Raw genomic sequence first — 21,160 nt, forward strand, 5'->3', positions numbered from 1 at the left:
TATGGTGGCACTGTGAGCTAGCTGCTCCAAAGGGCTAACCTATCCTTTGGGGGTGTCCGGAATCAGTCTAGCCACCAATCCCTTAGTTTGTCGTCCAAACGGCCAGATTTGTAAGAACTACAGGCGGCCAACGTGGGTTTGAAATTCATGTCAACCAAAGTGTGCCTTTGAAGGTACTCTTTAACTTCTAATATCTAAGCATGAGTTCTGCATATGCTGGGCTTCCGAAATTCGGTCAGCTACATTTTTAAAAATGAATATTGTAAGTATATCAATTTTCAAATTAACAAACGTCTAGGGCCCCAAATTTCTCAAGCTCCGCTTCTATCTTGAGGGCAAGAACTTAGCTTTTTGTAGTCTTCTCGATAGAGAAAGGGGTGACAACTATTGCTAGATAGCATGTACATTGGTTTGCTTATCATAAGGTGGATAGACTGCTGTTTGGGAGAATGACCGCTGTTTCAGTGAGTGTGTGGGATGCTACATCAGCTTCCATGGCCAGTGTGCCACTGGTGGACATTTGCATTGTGGCCACTGGGAAATCATACACATTTTCTATTCGCATTATCGTCTAGATGCTAACACAAAGGCATGATGCTGTTGTTGGGCAAGCAGTCCTGGGGATTCTATTTGGATGATACACCAGCTCTTCTTTTGCCTCAAAGATATCCACTGCTTTGTGTTCGGAGTGTAATTTTCATCTATAAAAGTTTTAAACCTAGAGAAGATCAAATTACTTAATGTTAAAGATTGGTCATCAACATTATTATCTTTTATAGATAATCATGCTACCCTTACTGCCTCTCTGACTTTTTGTTTCAGTGTGGCGTTTCTTTGTGTTGCATGTTTATATTAAACATTTAGAATCTGAACAAGGGAGGTGCTAAAGGAAGGGATCTATCCAAGGCCGACCGATATGGGTAAAAGTGAGTCGAACTGACTGATTTTTTTGGGCTTTTGCTTAAACGCCCATTTTTTTATCATGTGATATTTTTTACCCTTGATATGGGGGATTTCTCAAAATTTTGTGAATCTTTTAAATATATTAATTCTGTAGAACCATCTTCAGACGTAACTTATTTTGAGGACTCCTAACAGCTAGAACTGCTGCACGTCATACTTTGTTTCCTTGGTGTATTTTTTACAGCACTAAGGTGGTCCTTAATACCCACTGTGCCTTCATTCAAAATGTCCTATTTACTCATTAACTGTGAGAGAGTTCTCCAGTTTCCTTTAAGACGTTATTTCTGGATTAACTACGAACCCCTATATTGTCTGGCTTAATATCCTGTTAAAATAATTTTATATCACACCATATAGTCAGGCATGCACCTTGAACATTGCTCACACTTCTGCTGTCCCTGTTAATCAAAGTTCAGCCTCAGTGGGACTCTTTCATACACCCTGTGTGGGATTAATTTCTTTTTCAGAAATAGTTTTATAAAATTGAACTATTAATCTGTGAAGTAAAAAGGTCCATACAAGGTACCACATGCCTTCGTATTGTAGAGTTGCCCAAATATCTTCGTTAAAGGTAATTCCCTGTTCAGGCATGCCAGAAATGAATCTTACCGTTCTATTCGAATAAAAGCAGTGTGGTGTAAAAGGATTGTGTCCTGATTTTTTGCCTTCCAGTCTCCTGCTTCTTTTTTCCATGGTGTGTGGAACTTTTCTTTAAGGTCTCAGTATTTAAGCATTCAATGTCTTTCTGTATTGAACGTGTGTGTATTATTGTGTTTGAGTTAGGGTAGTGTCTTTGTCTTCTTAAACATTTTACAATTGCTTACATGTACTTTTCATTGAAAAGGCTAAGCTGTGTAGGGCCGATGTGGTATAAGTAGACCATTAATTAGGCAGACTGAGGAAACGGTTATCTTCGAGCCATTGAATTCTCTTAAGGGATGTATTGAAAGCAATAGTTGAAGCTTCCCTTGCTCTCTTGTAAAATTCCAGCTCAAATGTTCATTTTGGCTCTTGTTTGTTACAGCCTTAACTTTTTTTAGCAACTGTTCACCTTGTTTGGCACTACTTTTCTAATTTTCTTTTGTACTTATTAATCCATTTATTTTAAATAAGCTGAAAGTGGGAAGGAGCAGGAAGTAAGAAAATATACAGTTCATTCACATTATCATCTTGTTAAAAACCAACATTAGATTCCGCTGGTGTCTATCGGATACCCTGAGGATTGTCAATCTGTTAGTCGCTGGGGGGCGAGTCTTTCTGAGTATACTTTCAATACTTCACTTTAGTGTACTAGGCAGCAGACAAGAGGCGTCTATTTTGTGAAATCCGCTTTTAGGTGAAATAGTTTTTCTTCTTTGAGGGGCAAGTGGGTGGGTTGCTTTCTGGTCCTAGAATGAAAAGTATGACAATGAGCTCTTGTACTTGAAGAGTAATATGTACTGAAAATTTTCCCCCCTCCTATGAAAACCATAAAGATAAAAAATTCACACATTTTACTTGTTAAATGCATTGGTTCTGTCGAGCACAGGTATTTGGTACTTGAGAATGCTGAGACCCAAAACATGATGGAAATGAGTCAACTAAGTCTTCAAGGTCATTTGGAAATTCCTGAGGCAATATTTTCATCTTTGTTTAGTTTGTCAATTACATTACTGAACAGGACCAACCTTTACTCCAATCAGCATACATAGCCAATAAGATCCAACCAAACAGCTATGTTCCTTCACCAAGCGACAAAATGCAAAACAAATCCTGTTATGTTGAAAATTATGGAAAATGTATTTGCTGGTCGTAATTGTAATTATAAATTTACAAGTCAATATTCTAATGAAATTACCAAGCTGTTTCAGATCTTGTTTCTTTATAATATCTTAAGAAAAGTGTAATAGACAATTAGAGTTCTTTAAATACAATTTTATTGCAATGCAAAGTACTATAATCTTTTAAGTAACACTCTCTTTGCTTGTTTGCAGGAGTCTATGCAAGGGAGTTCTGATGAAACGGCTAACAGTGGAGAGGATGCCAGCAGCGGCCCAGGTAGCAGTAGTGGCCACAGTGATGGATCCAGCAATGAAGTGAATTCTAGTCATGCCAGCCAGTCTGCAGGTAGCCCAGGTAGTGAGGTGCATTCAGATGACATTGCAGATATTGAAGCACTTAAAGAGGAAGAAGATGAAGAAGATGATGAGGATGAAGATGAAGAAGAAGATGGGGTTCAAACTCCACAGAAAAATTGCAGGACTGCTGAGCTCCAGAAAAGGAAGTTGGAATCGCAAGCTGCAATTTGTCCGGTAGATTCTCATGCTGGAGGAGAAATAAATGGTGCAAGCAATGGGACAAGCAAGGATAGGGTTTTTGAAACGGAATCTGGCCAACCAGCTGATGATCGAATTAGAATGATCGATGCCTGCTCACACCCTGAAGATCCAGAATGTGATATGGCAGGCGAATTGACTGCTGCACACATGGATGCCTCTCAGGACTCTTGTATTGCACGAACTGGAGATTTTCTTGGTGAAGCTATTGGAAATGAACTGTTCAACTGCCGAAGGTTCATTGGGCCGCAGCATCACCACCACCATCACCACCATCACCATCACCACCACCACCACCACCACCACCACCATCACGATGGGTAGGATTTCTTTTTGTATTTGTGATTGAGCAAATTAAGGCAAAAAAGTACTATTGTTAAATAACTATTTGCTTATGAATATGACATAATTATTGAAGGTACCCATTTGGTAGCATTTAGGGGCATGCTTCACCCTCTAAGACCACAACTACTGCAAGTACGGAGCCCTATATATTAGTCCTGCTATTCAGTTATTCAGTATGTTTACAGCTTTGTGTTGAAGCATTTTTAGATCTGGATTCTGTAGGTCTTCAGCATACCTTTTAATTGTTTTGGCTCCCCTTATTGTTAATCAATTAGTCACCTTATTACATCTACGTCCTCTGAAGTTAGGTGCCCAAAGCAAGAGTATTTGATAGTATGCCCTACTTCATTTAAATTTGTAGTACAAAAAGGCATTACATGTTTTAAACCCGCCTTCTATTTTTCCAATATCAACCTGTGCATTTATTACTAGCTAATCCATAAGGGATTGGAGGATTTCAACCCCCCACTTCTAACATCCATCATTGAATTAAACAAATTGATATGCAAAACCGAGATTAGAGATTAGACCTTCAGCTTATTTTGCTTAATTTATACTGTGTATGCATCACTAGAGGGTGCACTGAGATTAAACTCTTGTGCATATACAGTGTGCTTATAGGAGAGCAGAAAAGGCCACTTTACCAGACTTGGGGTTAGGAAATTCCACCTTCCTAGCACTGTTGGCTACTGACATTGCTGTTTCCTCTCCTTCGTCGAGGATAAGAAAACATTTCTCAGCCTATATCTGAAAGATATGTGGAGCATTAAGGGTCAGACCCAAGGTCCTCTCCAACATATATATTTGGCATCCCTGTGACATTGCATACAAAAAGATTCTGATCTTTTTACATTAGTTACAGCAATAACCAAAAGAATGTTGCAGTTCAGCCATTGTCAGGTGGGGCCATGGAAACAGGAGGGGAATAAGCATGGGTGTGGAGAAGACCCTAAATGATATAAATGTTCATTTCATAGAGGAGATTTTCTGTTCCTTAAGCTCAAAAGGAGAGGCATTTGATAGACAAGCTTCAAAAGTTGTCAGTAGTTGACTGAAGGTTAATATGAAAGCTAATGTTTGGAGGTAGGCAGGAAGTGAGTTTCATGCTAAGACTATAGCAGGAATGATATTGTAAGGAAGTGAGTTCTTGCTTCGAAGACCTCTGTAATTAACCCTTCATGTTCTTGCCTCTTAAACTTCTGAGTCCCTTATTTCAGCTATACCTGTTCTGGGCACTGATCCTGTCTGGATGCGGTAGGCCTGTATGTATAGAGCTGTAGACTAGCCCTCTGGCTTCAGGTCCCAGGGAGATTGCCTAGTGTAGCGTGATGTGACCAGGCCCGTCCCTGAAATCCGACCTACCAAGGACCAGGCCACACAGTGCCACAAAAGAGAAGGAAGAGGGGATTGCCCAACCAGCTGCTCTAGTATGTCCTTCTCATGTAACATCTGCACATAGATGTACACCTTTTCCATAGAGGAAGACTATGCATCTTTGACTCATTCTTGTACGCATATAAGACATTATTCCTTGAGAAGAAAGAATTTTAGTCATGCCCAGTGTTACTGAATAAATGCAAAAAGAACAATTGATGGACAGAATGCATACATTCACCCCAGTACAGAGATCTGGGCCTAAATTCATCGTTTTTATGCTCACCATGCCATTCCATTTTGAACCCAGCTATATGCAAATCAGTCTTGACCCTGTGCCCAATGGGAACAGTCCAGCCTGAACTGCCAGGCCAGGTCCTCCCTGGACTGGAAACAAGGATCCTAGGACCGGTTTCGGGGCTTCACCCCTCCTCAGCCAGGATAGCTTGAATCCAGTGGCATGGAGAGCACAGTGTTCCTGAATAAGGCATCCCAGAATAAGGAATTCCAGGTGAAGAATGTATACATCATGATCTTCTTGCTGGCTATTAAATGTGTCCAACTTTGTGTAACTCACTGATTGACAGTAGCATGAGGTGCTTGCAAGGGGTGCACCCAAACTCGACAGTCAATGGCATCCCATCTTGACTTTGGTCATTTTTGAGATCCTTCATCAATGAATTTCCACTAGGCACATGCTTTCATTGATCCAGGGCCTGATTAATCCAGCTAGGCAACTCTTTTGTTTTCTTCTAGTGTCAAAGCAACTTCTCCAGCCTGCAGTTAAATTCTAGCCCTCCTAAATAGAGCCCCTTTTTCCAACCGTAGTGCCATAGCTCTATTCTCTACTTGTGTCTGTGGGTAAGAGTTTTTATACTACTGCTTGTTCTTCCATAGTACCACATGACAAGGATTCTGCAGGAAACAAAAATTCTTCACCCCCTCCGTCTCCTGAAAGTAGAAAGTATCTGTCATTTTGGAGAAAAACGTGATAGTTTTCTTTGTGACACCCTGCAGCAATTCACATCTGCCTCGAAACAGACTGGCTGATTTTCAGGAGGTACTAAATGATGGAAATGATTACCTCTAATCAGATCACTAGTGCAGTAGCAGATTTAGAAACTCATGTTTGTCATGATCTTACTTTGGCCAGTTCTTCCACTTTCCATTTCAGGGGCTTGAAACTAGAAACCAAATAATTTAAACTTTCCATTCTATGGTTCAACTCCTTAGCTGCTGTGCTGACCAAACAAAGTAGTGTATGAAGATGAGGGGATGCAGTTAGTGTACTGGTCCTTAAAAAGAAAAAGGAGTTCAGGAAGCATTAAATGAGGTGTCACAAAGAGTAGTTGGCCTAATGGCTAGGGCGGTCGACCTCGAATCTGGGGAACCGGGTTCGAGTTTCGGCAATTACGCTGAACATCCTGTGATTCTGGGCAAATCACGTAATCTCCCTGTGCCTAACAAAAATGAATGTGTCCTCGTGTAATGCAACTGGTGCTATGTAAAGCGCTCTGATACCCAATACCTTCGGGTCAAGTTCACGCTATATAAAACTCCGTAAAAAAAAAAAAAAAGTGTTACTTCCAACAGAGAGATCAGTGATTACAGTATCTACCTCATCAAATGCAGAGGCAAGGCGGCCATTCTAGCAAAGAATCCCAACAAAGAAAAGGTTAGCCATATTTTGCAGCTGCAGATAAGCATGAGGATGGAGAAAACAGTCATTTTCCCCCTTCGTTAGCTTCTTCAAATAGCGGAAAGCATCTCCAAACCAGTGTAACGGTGGCAAAACGTCACTGATGGATGCTTCTGCCTATGATACCTCTTCAGACGTTATCCTGGTACCATCAGGACAACTCTGTAAGGAAGCCATCACCTCAATAAACAAGCTGTGGAGTTTAATCTGAAAAAAAAGTTAATTCATTTACTTTACAATCTGGATTAAAAGAAAGGACCCATTTAAGTATTCTGAAGCATTCTGCCTTGAAGACAGCAGAGAAAAGGGATAAGAGAAAACTTCAGGCTGCTGCCATTGGCCAGATGTACTGTCCGCTCCATCGAGGAGACTGGATATTTATCTTAGACCTTTAGGGCGTCTACTTCCATGTTCTCTGACACCTCAAAAGAATCTAAGTTCCAAAGGTTCTTGGGGAGGAGCACTTACAGTACAAAGGCGTACTGTACTGTTCGGGCTGAGGCTGCCACCAAGAACATTGTCAAGATGTATGGCAGTAGAGGCTGCACATCTGAAATGAAAGATTTGGTCTAATCACATCTCAGCGAGTGGCTCATCAAAGACTCGGTTCGGCAGAAGGCTTTAATAGATGACAGTCCAGACTCCCCATTATCCGGGCAGTGAGCCAGTCTGTGCTGTACCTGGGACCTATTTTAGACACTCAAAGTGCATGAGTGCGTCATTCACGGGAAAGATTGTCTGGCTGTCTGTCTGAAAGATCACTCTCATCTGAAAATATCTCAGCCAACAACATGCCAAACTTCATCTATTTTAAGTTCAATAGTGTTTTACATTTGTATGGTTCTTCGTGCTCGCCTTCATGTGTGACTATTTCAACGGTGCTCATAAGACCTATGGTGCCAGTTGTTGGACAGCTGGAAAGATAAGCTTACCGTTTCATTGGCACTGATTTAGTGGTGCCACACTGAGAACTTTAAGAAAATGTGTGCATTTCACCAAAAACTCCAATTCAAGCAGTTATTAGAAACACCTTCCTGATAGGGTGGAGAGATAACCTATATCTCCAACAAGTATACGGAAGATGGTTGCAGAAGGAATCAGCACATTACATCTCTTAGAACTCTCAGCCATTCACCTGGCTCACAAGTTTTTTCTCCCACTATTTAGATCAAGTTTCTTGCTATTTCAGACAGGCTCTACAACTTTTTTTTTTTTTTTTTTTTTTTTTGAAACCGTTTATTGCAATCTCAAGTATATACAGGTATGGGCCTACAACCTTCCGGCCGGCCGCTAAAGTGACAGAAGCAAATGACAGGCTCTACAACTTTGATTGGTGGAGCTGAATGTAGTAGCTCAACTAACAAGGAAGCTCAAGATCCAGAATATTGTCTCACAAACTACTGACTATTTGGAAAGGCCTTATAGCAGAAGTCTATGGGTCACTGCTACCCACCTCCCAGGTGTTAAGATTGCACATGGCAAGATTGCCTCTCCTGGACTGTTCAGAAAACCACAAATGGATCATAAATGATTAAGTATTGAACAACATTTATAGTGTGTTTTTTTGCAAATAGACCTCTTTGCAGACAAGAGTGGATTTCACCTCCCGGTGTTCCAACCAGGGACAAAGGGTCAATGGCAGACCGCGTAGGGGAGGTTTATGTATGTCTTTACTCTGGTACTTTTGATCCCATTGGTCATCATCAAGCTAGCTTACTAAAAAATCCAGGATGATCCTTATTGCTCTGAATCGAGGTGGTGGGGGTTGCTTCTACAGCTGGGCAAGATTGCTCTTAGCCACCAGACAGGCCATCCCTATAAAGAGCTTTTGAGATCGTTAACCCCCCAGCTCCTTCACAAGTCCCAGTACTGCAGCTCTGAGACCCAATTCAATTGGATGCCCCAGTACCGCCTGGTTCTCCTGCTCCACCCCACTCCAGAAGGATCGCAGTGCCGTGCAGCCCCACACCATAATTAAAAAGTCAGCAGCAGGGAGTATGCAGTGTGCACAGGCGGCAAGAGCAGCAGAAAACATTAGTTGGATGCGACATGGCGATAAATAGGTCGCATGAAATTAATTAACCTGTACAAAACGCGGGCATGCAGATATTGCCAATTTCCTAGGAGCCAGGCACGCCTCCCTCCAAACATCGTCTAGCTCACACACCGTGCCACGCCATTTCTGCCAAAAGGACGCAAAGCCATCCGATCATTGATAATCAGGGAACTGTAGATCTAAGATATCACCCCTTTTACTAGGCGCCCCACCAAAAGCTTGGCCTCAAGGGGCTTAATTCAGGATGCTGAGTATCCGGAGGAAGATGTGACCTCTGGGCATGCCTCAGTTGAAGGAAGCCAAAAGATTGAGTGTTAGCCAGAGCATATTGATCCTTTAATTCCTGGAAGGACATCAGGGTTCCACCCTTGTATACATCTCCCAGCTATGTAATTCCTATTTTACCTACCTTCATCGAAGGGTAATTTCTGTGCCGAGTCGATTGACACTCTGTGGTGCTTGCCAACTCAAGTACATGTGGTGACTTTGGATGTCAGAACGGAACCATCCATGCGATATGGGATATTGGAAATTTGCTAATACATACAAACAGCAGCGGAGACACATCTTAAAGAGTAAACTTCGCCCCATGGGGTGGAGCGGCAGGCTATTCCAGCAGCGCATGACTCTAGGGTCGAGGCCAAGTTCTGAAAGTTAAGAGTTCAGGCCAGATCCGGGAGGTGAGCTGTGTAAATCCTAAATACTTAAACGTGTTCTGCCATAGGGGATGTCTGGGCACCAGCTTCGCCCCTCAGCGGTGGCCTTTACCTCCACCAATATTGATTTAATCACATTAATGCGAAGGCTGGGTGCCTCACTGTAGAGATGAATATTCTCCAGGCTTCAAGAGCCAAAGGCCAGAGGTTCCCCAAGAAAAAGGAGAATATCATCTGCGTATAACGCCATGTGGTCTTAAAGTCCACTCCCCCACCTCCAGCCCAGTATCTGTGCCTCACAGCGTATGAGGCACGCCAGTGGCCCAATAGCCAGAGCAAATAGTCACGAGGAGAGGAGACACCCTGGTGCATGCCTCTGTGAATTTGGAAGGGGGCGTACAGAACGTCATTCACCCATACTTGAGCCGTGGGATTATGGTAGAGGAGATTAACCATTTTGCAAAATGTCATTCTCAAACCTGCTCGCAGAAGGACTGTCTCCAGGAATTCCCATTGACTGTATTGAAGGCCTTGTGAAAATCCACAAGGATAAGGGCCAAGGCACCATCCAGCTCCTGTGCTTGGGAGACAAATGCAGTGACATGTGCTTCTGCCCCCATGAATCCACATTGATCTGGGTGAAGGAGATGTGATATGGTAGGGGTCAGCCGATCCGCCAGAACTTTAGCAAAGATCTTAATGTCTGCATTAATAAGTGAGATCGGACAGTAGGAGGAGCACCGGTCTTGGTGGCACTGTGTAGGTATAAACCTTCTTATAATATTCAATGGGGTATCTGTCTTAGCCTGAGGTCTTCCCGGATTGGAGTCCATATATGGCTTCACTGCTGTGTCAGTCAGAGATTGATCTAATTCATGGGCCAAAGAAATTGAATAGAGCACAGTGCAGTATCCCTGACAATAGGTTCTCTTTCTCCGAAGGGGGCGCCAGACGACGAATATAGAGGTTTTCGTAGAAAGTCGCAAAGACCTGAGCGATTGCCGTCAACTCTTCCTGGAGGACGCCTGCTGAGTCTCTAATGGCAGGCACTACTTTGGTGGAGACATTGCAAGTCGCCAGCCAGTACAATAATTTACTTAATTTGTCCCCAGATTCATAAACTCTCTGGGTCGAGGCCCTTTAGCACTGCTTTGCCTCCTCAAGGGAACCTGCTGCAGCTCTTCTCTCGCCAGTGCCATGTGACGCTGTGTCTCCTCTGTGTCAGAATGCTAGGAGCGGTGCTCCAAATCAAGGATTTGAGTTATGAGGTCAGTCACCCACTTTTGTTGCAGACACTCTTGCTGCCTCACATAGCACTTCAACAGTCCCCCAATGCAGGGTGTGTTCGTTGCCCACAGAGTCGTCATCGACGACACAGAGCCTTCATTAGCCTGAAAGAAGGCCTGTAACTCCTCCTCAATGAAAGAGGCACATCCAGGAGCCTTCAGATGGCACGCACTAAATCTCCAGATAGAATTTAGAGTATTCTGGTGGGTGCCCCATTCTACCAGTAGGGGGCGTGGTCAGATACGCCACAAGGGATGATTCGGATGGAACGCAGCAGGAGGAAGGTCCATCGCTGGTAGCCACAGCTAATCAATCCAATACTCTGTATTGTGAGCTGCGGATTGGTGTATGTACACCCGCAGCAACAGGTGCCAGGAGCGCCATGCATATCATAGGCCCATGAAATCAGCTCGGGTAAATAGACATGCCGATTGAGTCCGGCCGGGGGGCAGCTGAGCTGTCCTGCTCGGGTCTGAGACTGCATTAAAGACTTCTCCCACTAGAGTGGTTCCCGGGTAAATCACCACCAATAAGGATCGGAGTGTCTAGAGAGTGGGCTGCAGCAGCTGGGGGTGGGGGTGGGGAGGGGGGGGGGGAGGGTGAAGCAGAACACGAGATGAAGTTGTAGTGTCTAGTGGCCGTATGGCCATTAATCCCCACATACCTCCCCTGGGGATCCTCATGTATCTTGCTTACTGTCAAGGGAAAGCATTTATGCAATAGGAGGGCCACTTCCTTGTAGCCTCTAGCAAAACCAGAGCGAAAAACCCTGTTATAGCGAAGCAGGCCTAGAAAGGGGCAGTAGGTGCCTAATGTGGGGATTTCCTGCAACAGGACTATATCTGGTTAGATAGAGCACAAAACAGCAGATCTCTTGATTCGTTCTCAAAAAAACATTCTTATTCCAAGAGAGTATTGTGATCATGTCAGTGTGTGGTGTGATGGGACATTTGGGGACTCTGAGGACCTGAGTTGTCCATGCAAGGAAACCCCAAGCGCAGCTATAAAACCCTACATTATGGCATTGGTGGGCACGCTGAGTAAAAAACTGAAAAGTAATTACAAAGTTAGAACAAAAGAACAACCCTATTGGGACCAACATAACTCCCTCCCCCTGAACTCCCTTCCCCCATACTTCTTCCCATGAGACATCAGCCACCCAAAACCAAGGTATATCTATAACAAGGTAATTAAAGAAAACACAAGAAGAAAACTAACAGGGAACTCAATGGCTTCATAAACATCCATAGGACAGATACCGTGCCTGACTGCGTTCAGAGAATAGACTGGTTAGGAAGTTCCCAGCAACTGTAATGCACAGTTTGTCATGAGGTTCAACACACATTCAAGAGCCACTATATGGGGCACACATGAGTCTCATCTCGAGTCCCCGTCTCACACCAGCACCTCAAGTGTCCTCAACCAACTGTACGTTCTTCTGGGCCATTGCCCTCACTTCGGACACTACATGTTGATGAGGCCGGAATGTCGTCTAGGGAGCAAAATAACTGCGGGTATCGGTTAGGGTCTGGTCTGACTCCACTGCTGCTTGAACACCCCCCACTCCAGGGGCTAATCCGACGATCGTGAAGACTTCTTCCTAGACTCTTGCGAGGGAAGCGGTGGGGGGGACATCTTCATGTCTCAGTGCTCCCCCAGCTTGGCAAGTCACAGCCATTGGCTCTCTGTTGGCCTATTCCCAGGCCTGTTTCAGGGTATTGAAGAAGTAGGTGGAGGACTGAGAGATGACCTTGTGGCGTGCCGGGAATAGAAGTGTATAACAGAGGCTGAGGGCATGGAGTATGGTTCAGCTCCTCGAAGGATCGTCGCCGCTTTTGCACCGCCCTGGTGTAATTTGGAAAGTCATTACTGTGGAATTCTGGTGTCTGAGATCTGTCTGGTTCCAGCCTTTGCGTAGGATTGCATCGTAGTCTCGGAAGTTAAGAATTCGTAGCATAACCGGTCAAGGTGTGGTTCTTGTTGAAGGCTTTTGGGAGAGGGATTGATGCGCTCTCTCAATAGCAAACATATTAGAGGTCTTGTCCCCTGGAACCCTTTTCGAACCCAGTCCTCCGGTGTTTTGGCTAGAGTTGAACTCTTTAAGGTCTCGGGAAGGCCAACTAGGCGCAGTTTATTACTCCTTTAGTGATTTTCAGCGTCTTCTGCCTTAGCGTCGAGGATTGCAACTTATGGCATTAACTTGGATACTTGAAGTTTGAGTGTGGTGACTTCATTTTTAGTTGTGGAGCTCCGTGTCTCCATTTCGGTCACTCTATCTTCTACTTTGAGTAAGTCCTGCCGCAACAGCGAGAAGTCGACCTGGAGACCATCAACCTTGTTTTCCACTGCTTCCTGCGAATCCTGAATCGCCTTTTGATTTGTGCTCAAACCAGCAGCGGACTGGGGTGTGGCCAAGAGTGGAGGGGCCTCCACGATTTCTCTGTGGTCCGATGGGGTAATGGTGTACTGTTCCATTTTAATTTGGGCCGATGTGGGTGGAGGAGATTTACTGCGTCCCATCATCAATTGGTCTCCGGTGAGGAGCGGCAGAAGACCAGCATGTTTGGGTCAGGCCAGCTTGCCACACTGCAGCATGAGCAGCCTGCCCATAGGGCCCTCCTTGTCCAGGAGGCAGTCCCACCACAGCAGCTAGGCCTGAAGACAGAAAGCAAGTCTGACCCTAATGTGAGCGGAATCGAGCCCACCAAGCCGTTTGCCCAAAGGCAGCACGTGCAGTCAGCAGAGCCCGGTGTGAAGTCCAGAAGGTGGAGTCTCTGCAAGTCAGGGTACAGCTCGGACAGCACACTTGCGGGTCCCTTCAGTGATTGCGGACCTGTAGTGATGTGGGAGTCCAGTAATGGAGGCGCTTCCCAAGGACTTTCACAGTACCCAGGTTATTGAGACATTGAGGTTTCATCCACTAGGGCTGTTAAGTGCATAGTGATGTACGGGTACGAGGCCTCCGCAAAATGCATCTAGCTGTCAACAGAGGAGAGCAGAAGGGGGGTTGGGGAGGGCCTCCCTGGGGGCTATGGTCCCCATGAGAATCTAATGTCACTAGTGTCCCGCACAGCTCACTTTTCAGGTCTGCCTACCGATAGGTCCAGAGTACTGTCAGCGCCATCAGGTGGGAGGCCTGTATGAAGGGGCAGCACCAGGGTCGGATATGCACCCCCACTGGGCATCTGGAGACCACTTGGCTTGCAGCCTGTATCTGGCCAAGTGTTGAGGGCCCAGCTTAATTACTTGTCCAGGGTCTCCAGGGTTTGGTTGGGAGGTCCCTTTGAAGTTTGTCAGCAGGCCCGCGAACCAGAGCCCTGTGGGTGAGAGCAGTCCCGTGCAGGCAATAGGGCTACCACTGCCGCCCCCTCACCTCCCTCGGTCGGCTGAGCAACGGGGACAATGCCCCCAGCGGGTACCACAGCATCGAGCCCACCCTACCTGCACCGGGGGGCAGGCCCCTTGTCGTCTCGCCTGTGGTCTGCCTCGGGAGCAACCACGCTCGGCTGCAGCCACTTCTTCAGTCCCGAGGTCGGGCCCGCCTGCGGGGACAGCGCGGGTGCCCCCACAGGTCTGGGATCCACTCGGGAAGTCAAGGGTCTGCTCATCGGTTCCACACTGATCTTTCGGTGTCCACGGGGCCCAGTCCCCAAGTCCAGCCATTAACGCGCTGGTCCATGTTTCACAGGCCGCCGAGTCTCGGTGACCGTCGCCATTTTGGCCCCATTCTGTTAGCATCGAACTCCGTGCCGTGGGTCCAGCTGCCTTGCCACCACCCCAGGAGCATCAGGAAGGTGTGGCACAGGCACCCTTCGTGTCTGGGGCCAGGCAAGGGGTGCTGCACCTAGTGCTCTCAAACAGAATGAGAATGGATAGATGTCATGCGGTGGGAGCCTCACTAGATCTTGACTGCCATCTTGGCCACGCCCCCCCTCGCTCAAGATTTTATGTGCATTCTGAAGGAGAACAAACATCTATGCTCCATGGCATCCTGCTTCTTGAAGTGGAAGATATTTTGCGTTTGGTGCATGCAGCAGAACAGGAAGAAGTGATACTCCCTTATCTTTTCGCTCAAGTTTGGCGGCAGTTCTCTTTTGTAAAGGTTTATTCTGCAACTTTTACTGCTTACAGAAAAGGTCATTCACCAACTTCTTTTTGGACAGCCTCTGCTATGAAGGACTTCTGGGATATTAAAAAAGTTCTTTCCACCAGTCAGGAAACTTCCTTTCTGGGAATTGCACATAGTCCTCTTAATAACTTTGGGTCCTACTTTTGAGCTAATCTACTTCATAAGAACAAAGTGCACAGGTCAGTTTTCAAGGTCATGTCATATCATCACAATAATCAGATCACTACTTTGCCTACATTGTTTCAGAAGCCCTCCTCTCCTGAAGAAATGTCCCTTTACACTCTGGTATTTACCAGAAAGTTGAAGATTCCTTTACTCAAGACTAAAGAGTTGAGATAAAACAAAGCTCTGTTTGTTAACAATGAGAACCTTTCAAACTTGTTAAGCAAAAAAAAAGTATCCATTCTAGGAAGGATGCACTCTTTGTTGTCAAATAGCAAATAAGAACCTATCTGGTAGACCTGTGGCTCCCTTCACAAAAGTTGCCAAAATTGCTTTGCTACGAAACATCCCCGAAGGCAATCATCTGCAGACCTGTTCACACTTTTGTAAAACTTTTACCATCTTGAATCAAACTCCAGGGCCAATATCGTACCGTACCATACCGTATTAAGTTGGAGGGGTGAAGGGAGCGCTGGTCCTGAACCAGATGTGCAGACACTTAGTTTATGGCAAGAGTGACAAGGTAGAGGCAGCTAGCCTGCTCCCTATCTTGCCTGGGGTCCTAATGCTTTTTGTGGTTTCCATTTCTGCTCTGTCACTTTCTTACTTGCTTTTGCTGCATAGACATGCCCAGAGCTGACATTAGGAATCTGTTTGGAGCCATTGTGTGCTCATCATGCAGTATTCAATGTCAGAATGGGCTGGTAAAGCTTTGAAATAGTTCTGCATCTCTTTTGCCATTGATTCAGAGCTGGACGGAGTAGGCCAGACCATCAAGCCACATGATGGGGCTAGACCTGGTGACCCAGCTGCTGCAGCTAGCAATTGTGGCAGGCTGGATTTGACTCTGTTTATTCAAGCTCTGTTACAAAATGTGTATGTCAATATTATTTTGCTTACTTTATGTCCTTCATTTCTCTGGAATACTGATTGACATGCTTTCTGTGTCAGTTGTTGCACAGAAACTGATCGCAGTGAAATCAGCAAAATACTTGCTAAGTGCCAAACATTTGTTAGCCTAAAATGTCTGCTTTGATTCACACAATACCCTGTTTACCAGATAACAATTTCTAAAGATCTGTTTAAGGGGCCTGAAATTGTGGTGTGACTGTAAGTCTGCTTCAGGTTCAAACACTTGTGATGAGGAAGATGTGGTACAAGCTGTAACTTAAAATAAGGATTTTGTTATCTTGAGACTTTGGGCCTCCTGACTAAGTATCTGGTCACACTCAGCCAATTAAGATTTGTCATAATAGTTTCAGACTGGACTTAGTGTCTGCTGCTAATTGTTATACATGTTTGCCTTTTACAGACACTTGGTTGATGATATGTTAAGTGCTGATGATGTCAGTTGCAGTAGTTCCCAGGTCAGTGCAAAATCTGAGAAGAACATGGCTGATTTTGATGGAGAGGAATCTGGCTGTGAAGAGGAGCTTGTACAGATAAATTCTCATGCTGAACTGACATCTCATCTGCAACAGCATCTTCCAAATCTTGCCTCCATCTACCATGAACACCTTAGTCAAGGTACCGTAATAGTTATTACTTTGTGAACAGAATTGCATCTGCTTTAACATTGAAATCAAAATAAATTGTTCCAATGCAATCTGGTACTTTAAGGTACTCTAAACTACCTTTGATTGTCAGCTACACTATTCTTTTTTTTTATTTTTAAGAACAATCTGTATTGCTATTTTTCTTGCCCACAATATGTCCAAAAGCAAAGGTGTATGTGTATACAGTGGAAAATAGTATTGACTTTTATGAGCAATATTATGCATTTTATGTGAAAAAAGAGGACAACAAGAAGGAGAAAGGAACAAAAGCAGGTATGGCTGCATTAGAGAAGTTAGGAATATTGTCCTTATGAAATGTCCAGGTCCCCATCCGCTATTCTAATGATACAATCCCATCAGCAATTTGGTAGCAGTGTGTATACGCCTGTTTTAATTGTGGGGCAGAACCTCCAAATCTAATGGTGTGGGCTGTGATGGCGGTGTCAGAATAATTCCTCTGAAATCTGCCCAGCGTTGCCATATGGGTGTGTGTTTGTGGGGACAGCGTCGAGCTTTGAAAACCGGTTCCTCCAACCCCATGCAGAAGTCTAATCCTCGCTTCAAAACTCCCAATGGGGGTGGGGTTGGTACCTTCCATAATCTGCCTACATCGCGCTTGGCTACAGTCAAACCTAGGAACAATAAATGACGTTTATATCTGTTGCCCTTAATGTCTTCTGAAATGTGTAGTAACGCTAACGTGGCGTACTTGGTATAATCCAACCCAGTACCTCAGCCAGACATCTGTTCACACCCCCCTCCAAAACCTGTCTAGGACTTGGCATGTCCACACTGTATGAATAAAAGTGGCGTCTTCCACTCCGTATACGGATAAACTCTGGGGAGTCAACAAGACCTGCCTTGTGAAGTCTCGATCGAGTAAGATCTATTCTGTGTAAATATTTCAGCTGTATTAGTCGTAATCGCGTGGTGTCTGCAGCTCTTAGGGGGACTCTAACGCCTCCCTCTAATCATCGTTGTCAATAGGACCCAGATCCGTTTGCCAGGCTTCCCTGAGGGATTCCAGTGTTGATGCACTATGGGTGACTAGTGTTTGATAGATTTTAGATATTTTGTGGTCGACCAGGTCACCCATAAGGAGCTTCCCTTCCAGTGGGATAAATTTGGGGAGGACGGTAAGATCTCTGAGGTAGGAAGTAATAACATGATGGAATTGAAGGTATTTGTAAAACTGGGTACATGGGATGGAGTTTTCTTTTTGAAGGTCTGAGAAGGATTTAAGTGGGAAAGACCCTGGAGAACGTCTGATAGTGTACAGATACCAATTTGGTCCTAGCCCTGGAGCCCTTGTAACTGTTGCAGCTGGGGAAGAAGACGATTCAAGTACAGCTACACTCTTCTTTATTACTTTGTAATGTATTTACTATAATTCTAAATGCAAACACAGATAAAAACCATCCTTTTGTTCTCTCACTTCCATGATGTGATAGCTCTCCTTGAAGACTTGATTTCTGCAGAAAGCACAAGAGGTTCCCTAGTACACAAGGGTGCAGTTAAACATCCTTTCATATTTTACAACTTTCAACCGTAACCGTATTAATGTTCTTATTTACAGTTGTGCTCACTCACTTAAAGAGTATGAAGCACAACTTGAACCCATACAGGTATTGCCCTCAGTGTTGTGTGGGTTGCTGCATGAAGGTACACGCGGACCTGTGATATGAAACACATTGATATATCCACCCTATCCTACACTTGTAGGATCAGAATAGTGTATCTCCATTGAGTTTCTATGCAATGTCACAAATTTAAAGGAATATAGACCAGCACTTGGCATTAGTCCCATTCAAGGAACATGATCTTTACATTGTAAGGCTATATCATTCTTGTTTTTGTTCAATGAATTGGATCATCTACTCCTGCATCTCACATTTCCTTCCATCAAATTCAGCATTCAGGGTCTTCTATAGGTATGCACCCATATCAAATCTGTAGGGCAACATTTTACTGAAATTACTTTCTAGACTTTAGTCCTAAGTCTACATGTTCTGTTGCATCTTCCAGTTGTGTCTATTCACTACCAACTAGGGAAACAAGGTTTTACAGGACTACAACGTGCTGAAAGATTATAGTCGTGATTATTGGGGTGCTCTTACTCCTTATTATTACTGTACTTGAAAATGTCACTCTCTTGATTTAGGCTATGTCTTATTTTTTGGGCCTGGTGTAAGAATCCTCCTCTGCAGGAATACTTAGACGATACACAGCAGCAGATGCACATTACGAAAGGGTGAAACCAGGGAAGTAATTTATCTCTTATGGTGTACCCTATCATGTAAGCATTTGCCATTGAGAAGCTATAGCTAGATTTGAAACTGTTGATTAATTATTTTCTGAAGGGTTGTAATGCTCATGTTTAGGACCCATTGTCCAAGTACTGTGACATTATATGTGCATGTGTTTGAGCTAACAGGGATCTGTCTGGATCTTCTATTGCTTTTTGCCACATATAAATGAGAGAAACTTGCTGATTTGGATGTATAATATCACTTAGTCTTGGTCATCAGTAAATAATCAGGGATGGTCCTCGACAGTGCCCAGTCACATTCCAACTCCAAAGACCTTGGCTCTGAGAAATGACAGCTGGCAAATACCAAAACACCTTCCAGATGTCAAAAAACATAAATGCAGATGGCATCAAGAGTGAAATCGGACAGGGTCCGTGATGGGTATTATACAAAGAAGTGATGAAATTTACTTTTTACTATATCAGGAACTCTGAAAGCATATCTATTCTCAAGAAGACAGGATGCCAAAGTTATGTAAATTAGTATTTGGCACCATGAACTTTGAGGAAAGCAGTTTCAATAAGTCTATGGTGAATATTTAGTTTTATCCGAGCCCACTGATGCTTGAGGCAAATAGGTTCTGAAAGTCTTTGTAGTACGAATCGGTGTAGATTGAGCATGCACTTGATATCATTGGCAGCCACTGACTCAGTATATTTTACACTGTTCTTTTAAAAAATAAAAATTGTAATAAGATGTGCATCTACTTGGCAGTGGAGGGTGTAAGCTTTGTTTAATGAGAGTCCTATGCGAGTTAGACATGAGACTTCACATTGCTTCTAATTCTGCTCCATCTTCAGATTTGTGTTCCCTCCCCCTTCCCCACCACAGATCGCGTCACTCTGCTGGCCTCCACTCCCCCCACCCACCCCCCGCCTTTCTATACTGCAGCAGGCGCACCCGCGCTACCAATGCTTGTTTTTCCCCCCCGCGAGGCGTGCTCTTGTCTATATAGTCTTTCATTTTGCCCCTGCTGGTGGATTCGAGGATACCCAGAATGCCAAGAATCACAGGATGTTCAGCTGACACGGGACTTGAAAAAGTCGGCAGCTCTGGGCGTTAAAAACACCCGTCTCACATTGTGTGACTTGCGATGCCCAGGCAGTTTGATGCAAGAAATTGAAGCCGACTCTGGTGCACCGAGCACCCCAGGTCAGGTGTCGACCCCAGCCCCACCGGCATCTTTGAGTGCACCCTGGCCCTATGCTCGCAGCACCCTTTCTGCCTACCTCTGCTGTCCTAACCCCCTCTCCTTCCGCACCGCCTGCACCCCCAGGTATGGAGATGCAACATACATGTGATGCTCCTCCCCCCAGCCCCACCGGATTCGCCAGTATATTTCAGTGTACTGGCCCTGTGCTCCCAGAACCCTCCCTGCCTAGATCTGCTGCGCCAACCCCTTCACCCCACCTCCTGCACCCCCGGAAACAGACATGCACCTGCACACTGTATGTGATGGCATTTTACAGAGCACACTGGCCTCACAGCACCCTCCCTGCCTACTTCTGCTGCCTCAATCCCCTCCCCCACCACAAAATGGTGGGGGAGGGCACGGGCATGTACTGCACTTATTTTTGCTCACCCCTCCTCCAGCCCCAACTCTCCCCTCTACTGAGTGCAATAACCTGATTATCAGACACTCTGCGGCTGCCCTGACAGAAGGTGGACGGGTCCGGGGGGGCCGGGGTCCTGTGCCACCCAGGAGTAGAAACTCTAACGCTCGTTTGGACGGCAATCTTCCAATTTCTGCCAACTAGGACAGATGGCCGGCAGTGATTATCCCAAACATAGGCTTCCATCCTGGGGGAGGCGGGGGTGGGGGTGAAGAGTTGTTCTACAGGTCAAACCTACACTTATAACATCCAGCTTAACATCTCTGTCAGTACCTCCGCCCCCAGCCCAGCGTGAAGGGCTCGGGACTCCAGCATTCTGGTGTCATCTTTCAGTCACAGCTTAAAAACCCCATGGGCTGCCTAGGGGCCGCAGGGCGTTTACCCTCTTTAATTTTGTTGTTTCTAGTTAATTAAAACAGCATATAATATACCATCGTAACATAAAATAATGGTCAGTGTCATAGCGCATGCGTGAAAATAGACGGTGTAGCAAGCAGCGATGCGTGTAATAAGTGTACATAAGAGTGATGGGCTTCACTACAACAGAATCTAAAACAAGTTTGTCACATAAATAAAAACATGCAGATTTCAGGCCCTACTGGAGATTCGAAAGTAACAGCCTGACGTAAACATAAGATGAGGCTTAGGTCGCCTGGTTCATTTCAGTGACCTCAGTCTTCCAAATCAGTAACTGAA

General features: G+C 44.9%; 1 protein-coding gene across 1 annotated transcript in view; it reads left to right on the top strand.

Annotated features, from left to right (window-relative positions):
• The window catches only part of USP34 (ubiquitin specific peptidase 34), a 2,509,780-nt gene that overhangs the window by 248,748 nt on the left and 2,239,872 nt on the right, over window positions 1-21,160 (top strand). The window contains exons 14-15 of the mRNA XM_085612349.1: window positions 2,937-3,598; window positions 16,299-16,513. Coding sequence (XP_085468475.1) covers window positions 2,937-3,598; window positions 16,299-16,513 — 877 coding nt within the window. The remainder of the gene's footprint in view (window positions 1-2,936; window positions 3,599-16,298; window positions 16,514-21,160) is intronic.

The sequence above is a fragment of the Triturus cristatus genome, chromosome 6 (genome assembly GCF_964204655.1).
Source record: "Triturus cristatus chromosome 6, aTriCri1.1, whole genome shotgun sequence".
Lineage (NCBI taxonomy): Eukaryota > Metazoa > Chordata > Amphibia > Caudata > Salamandridae > Triturus > Triturus cristatus.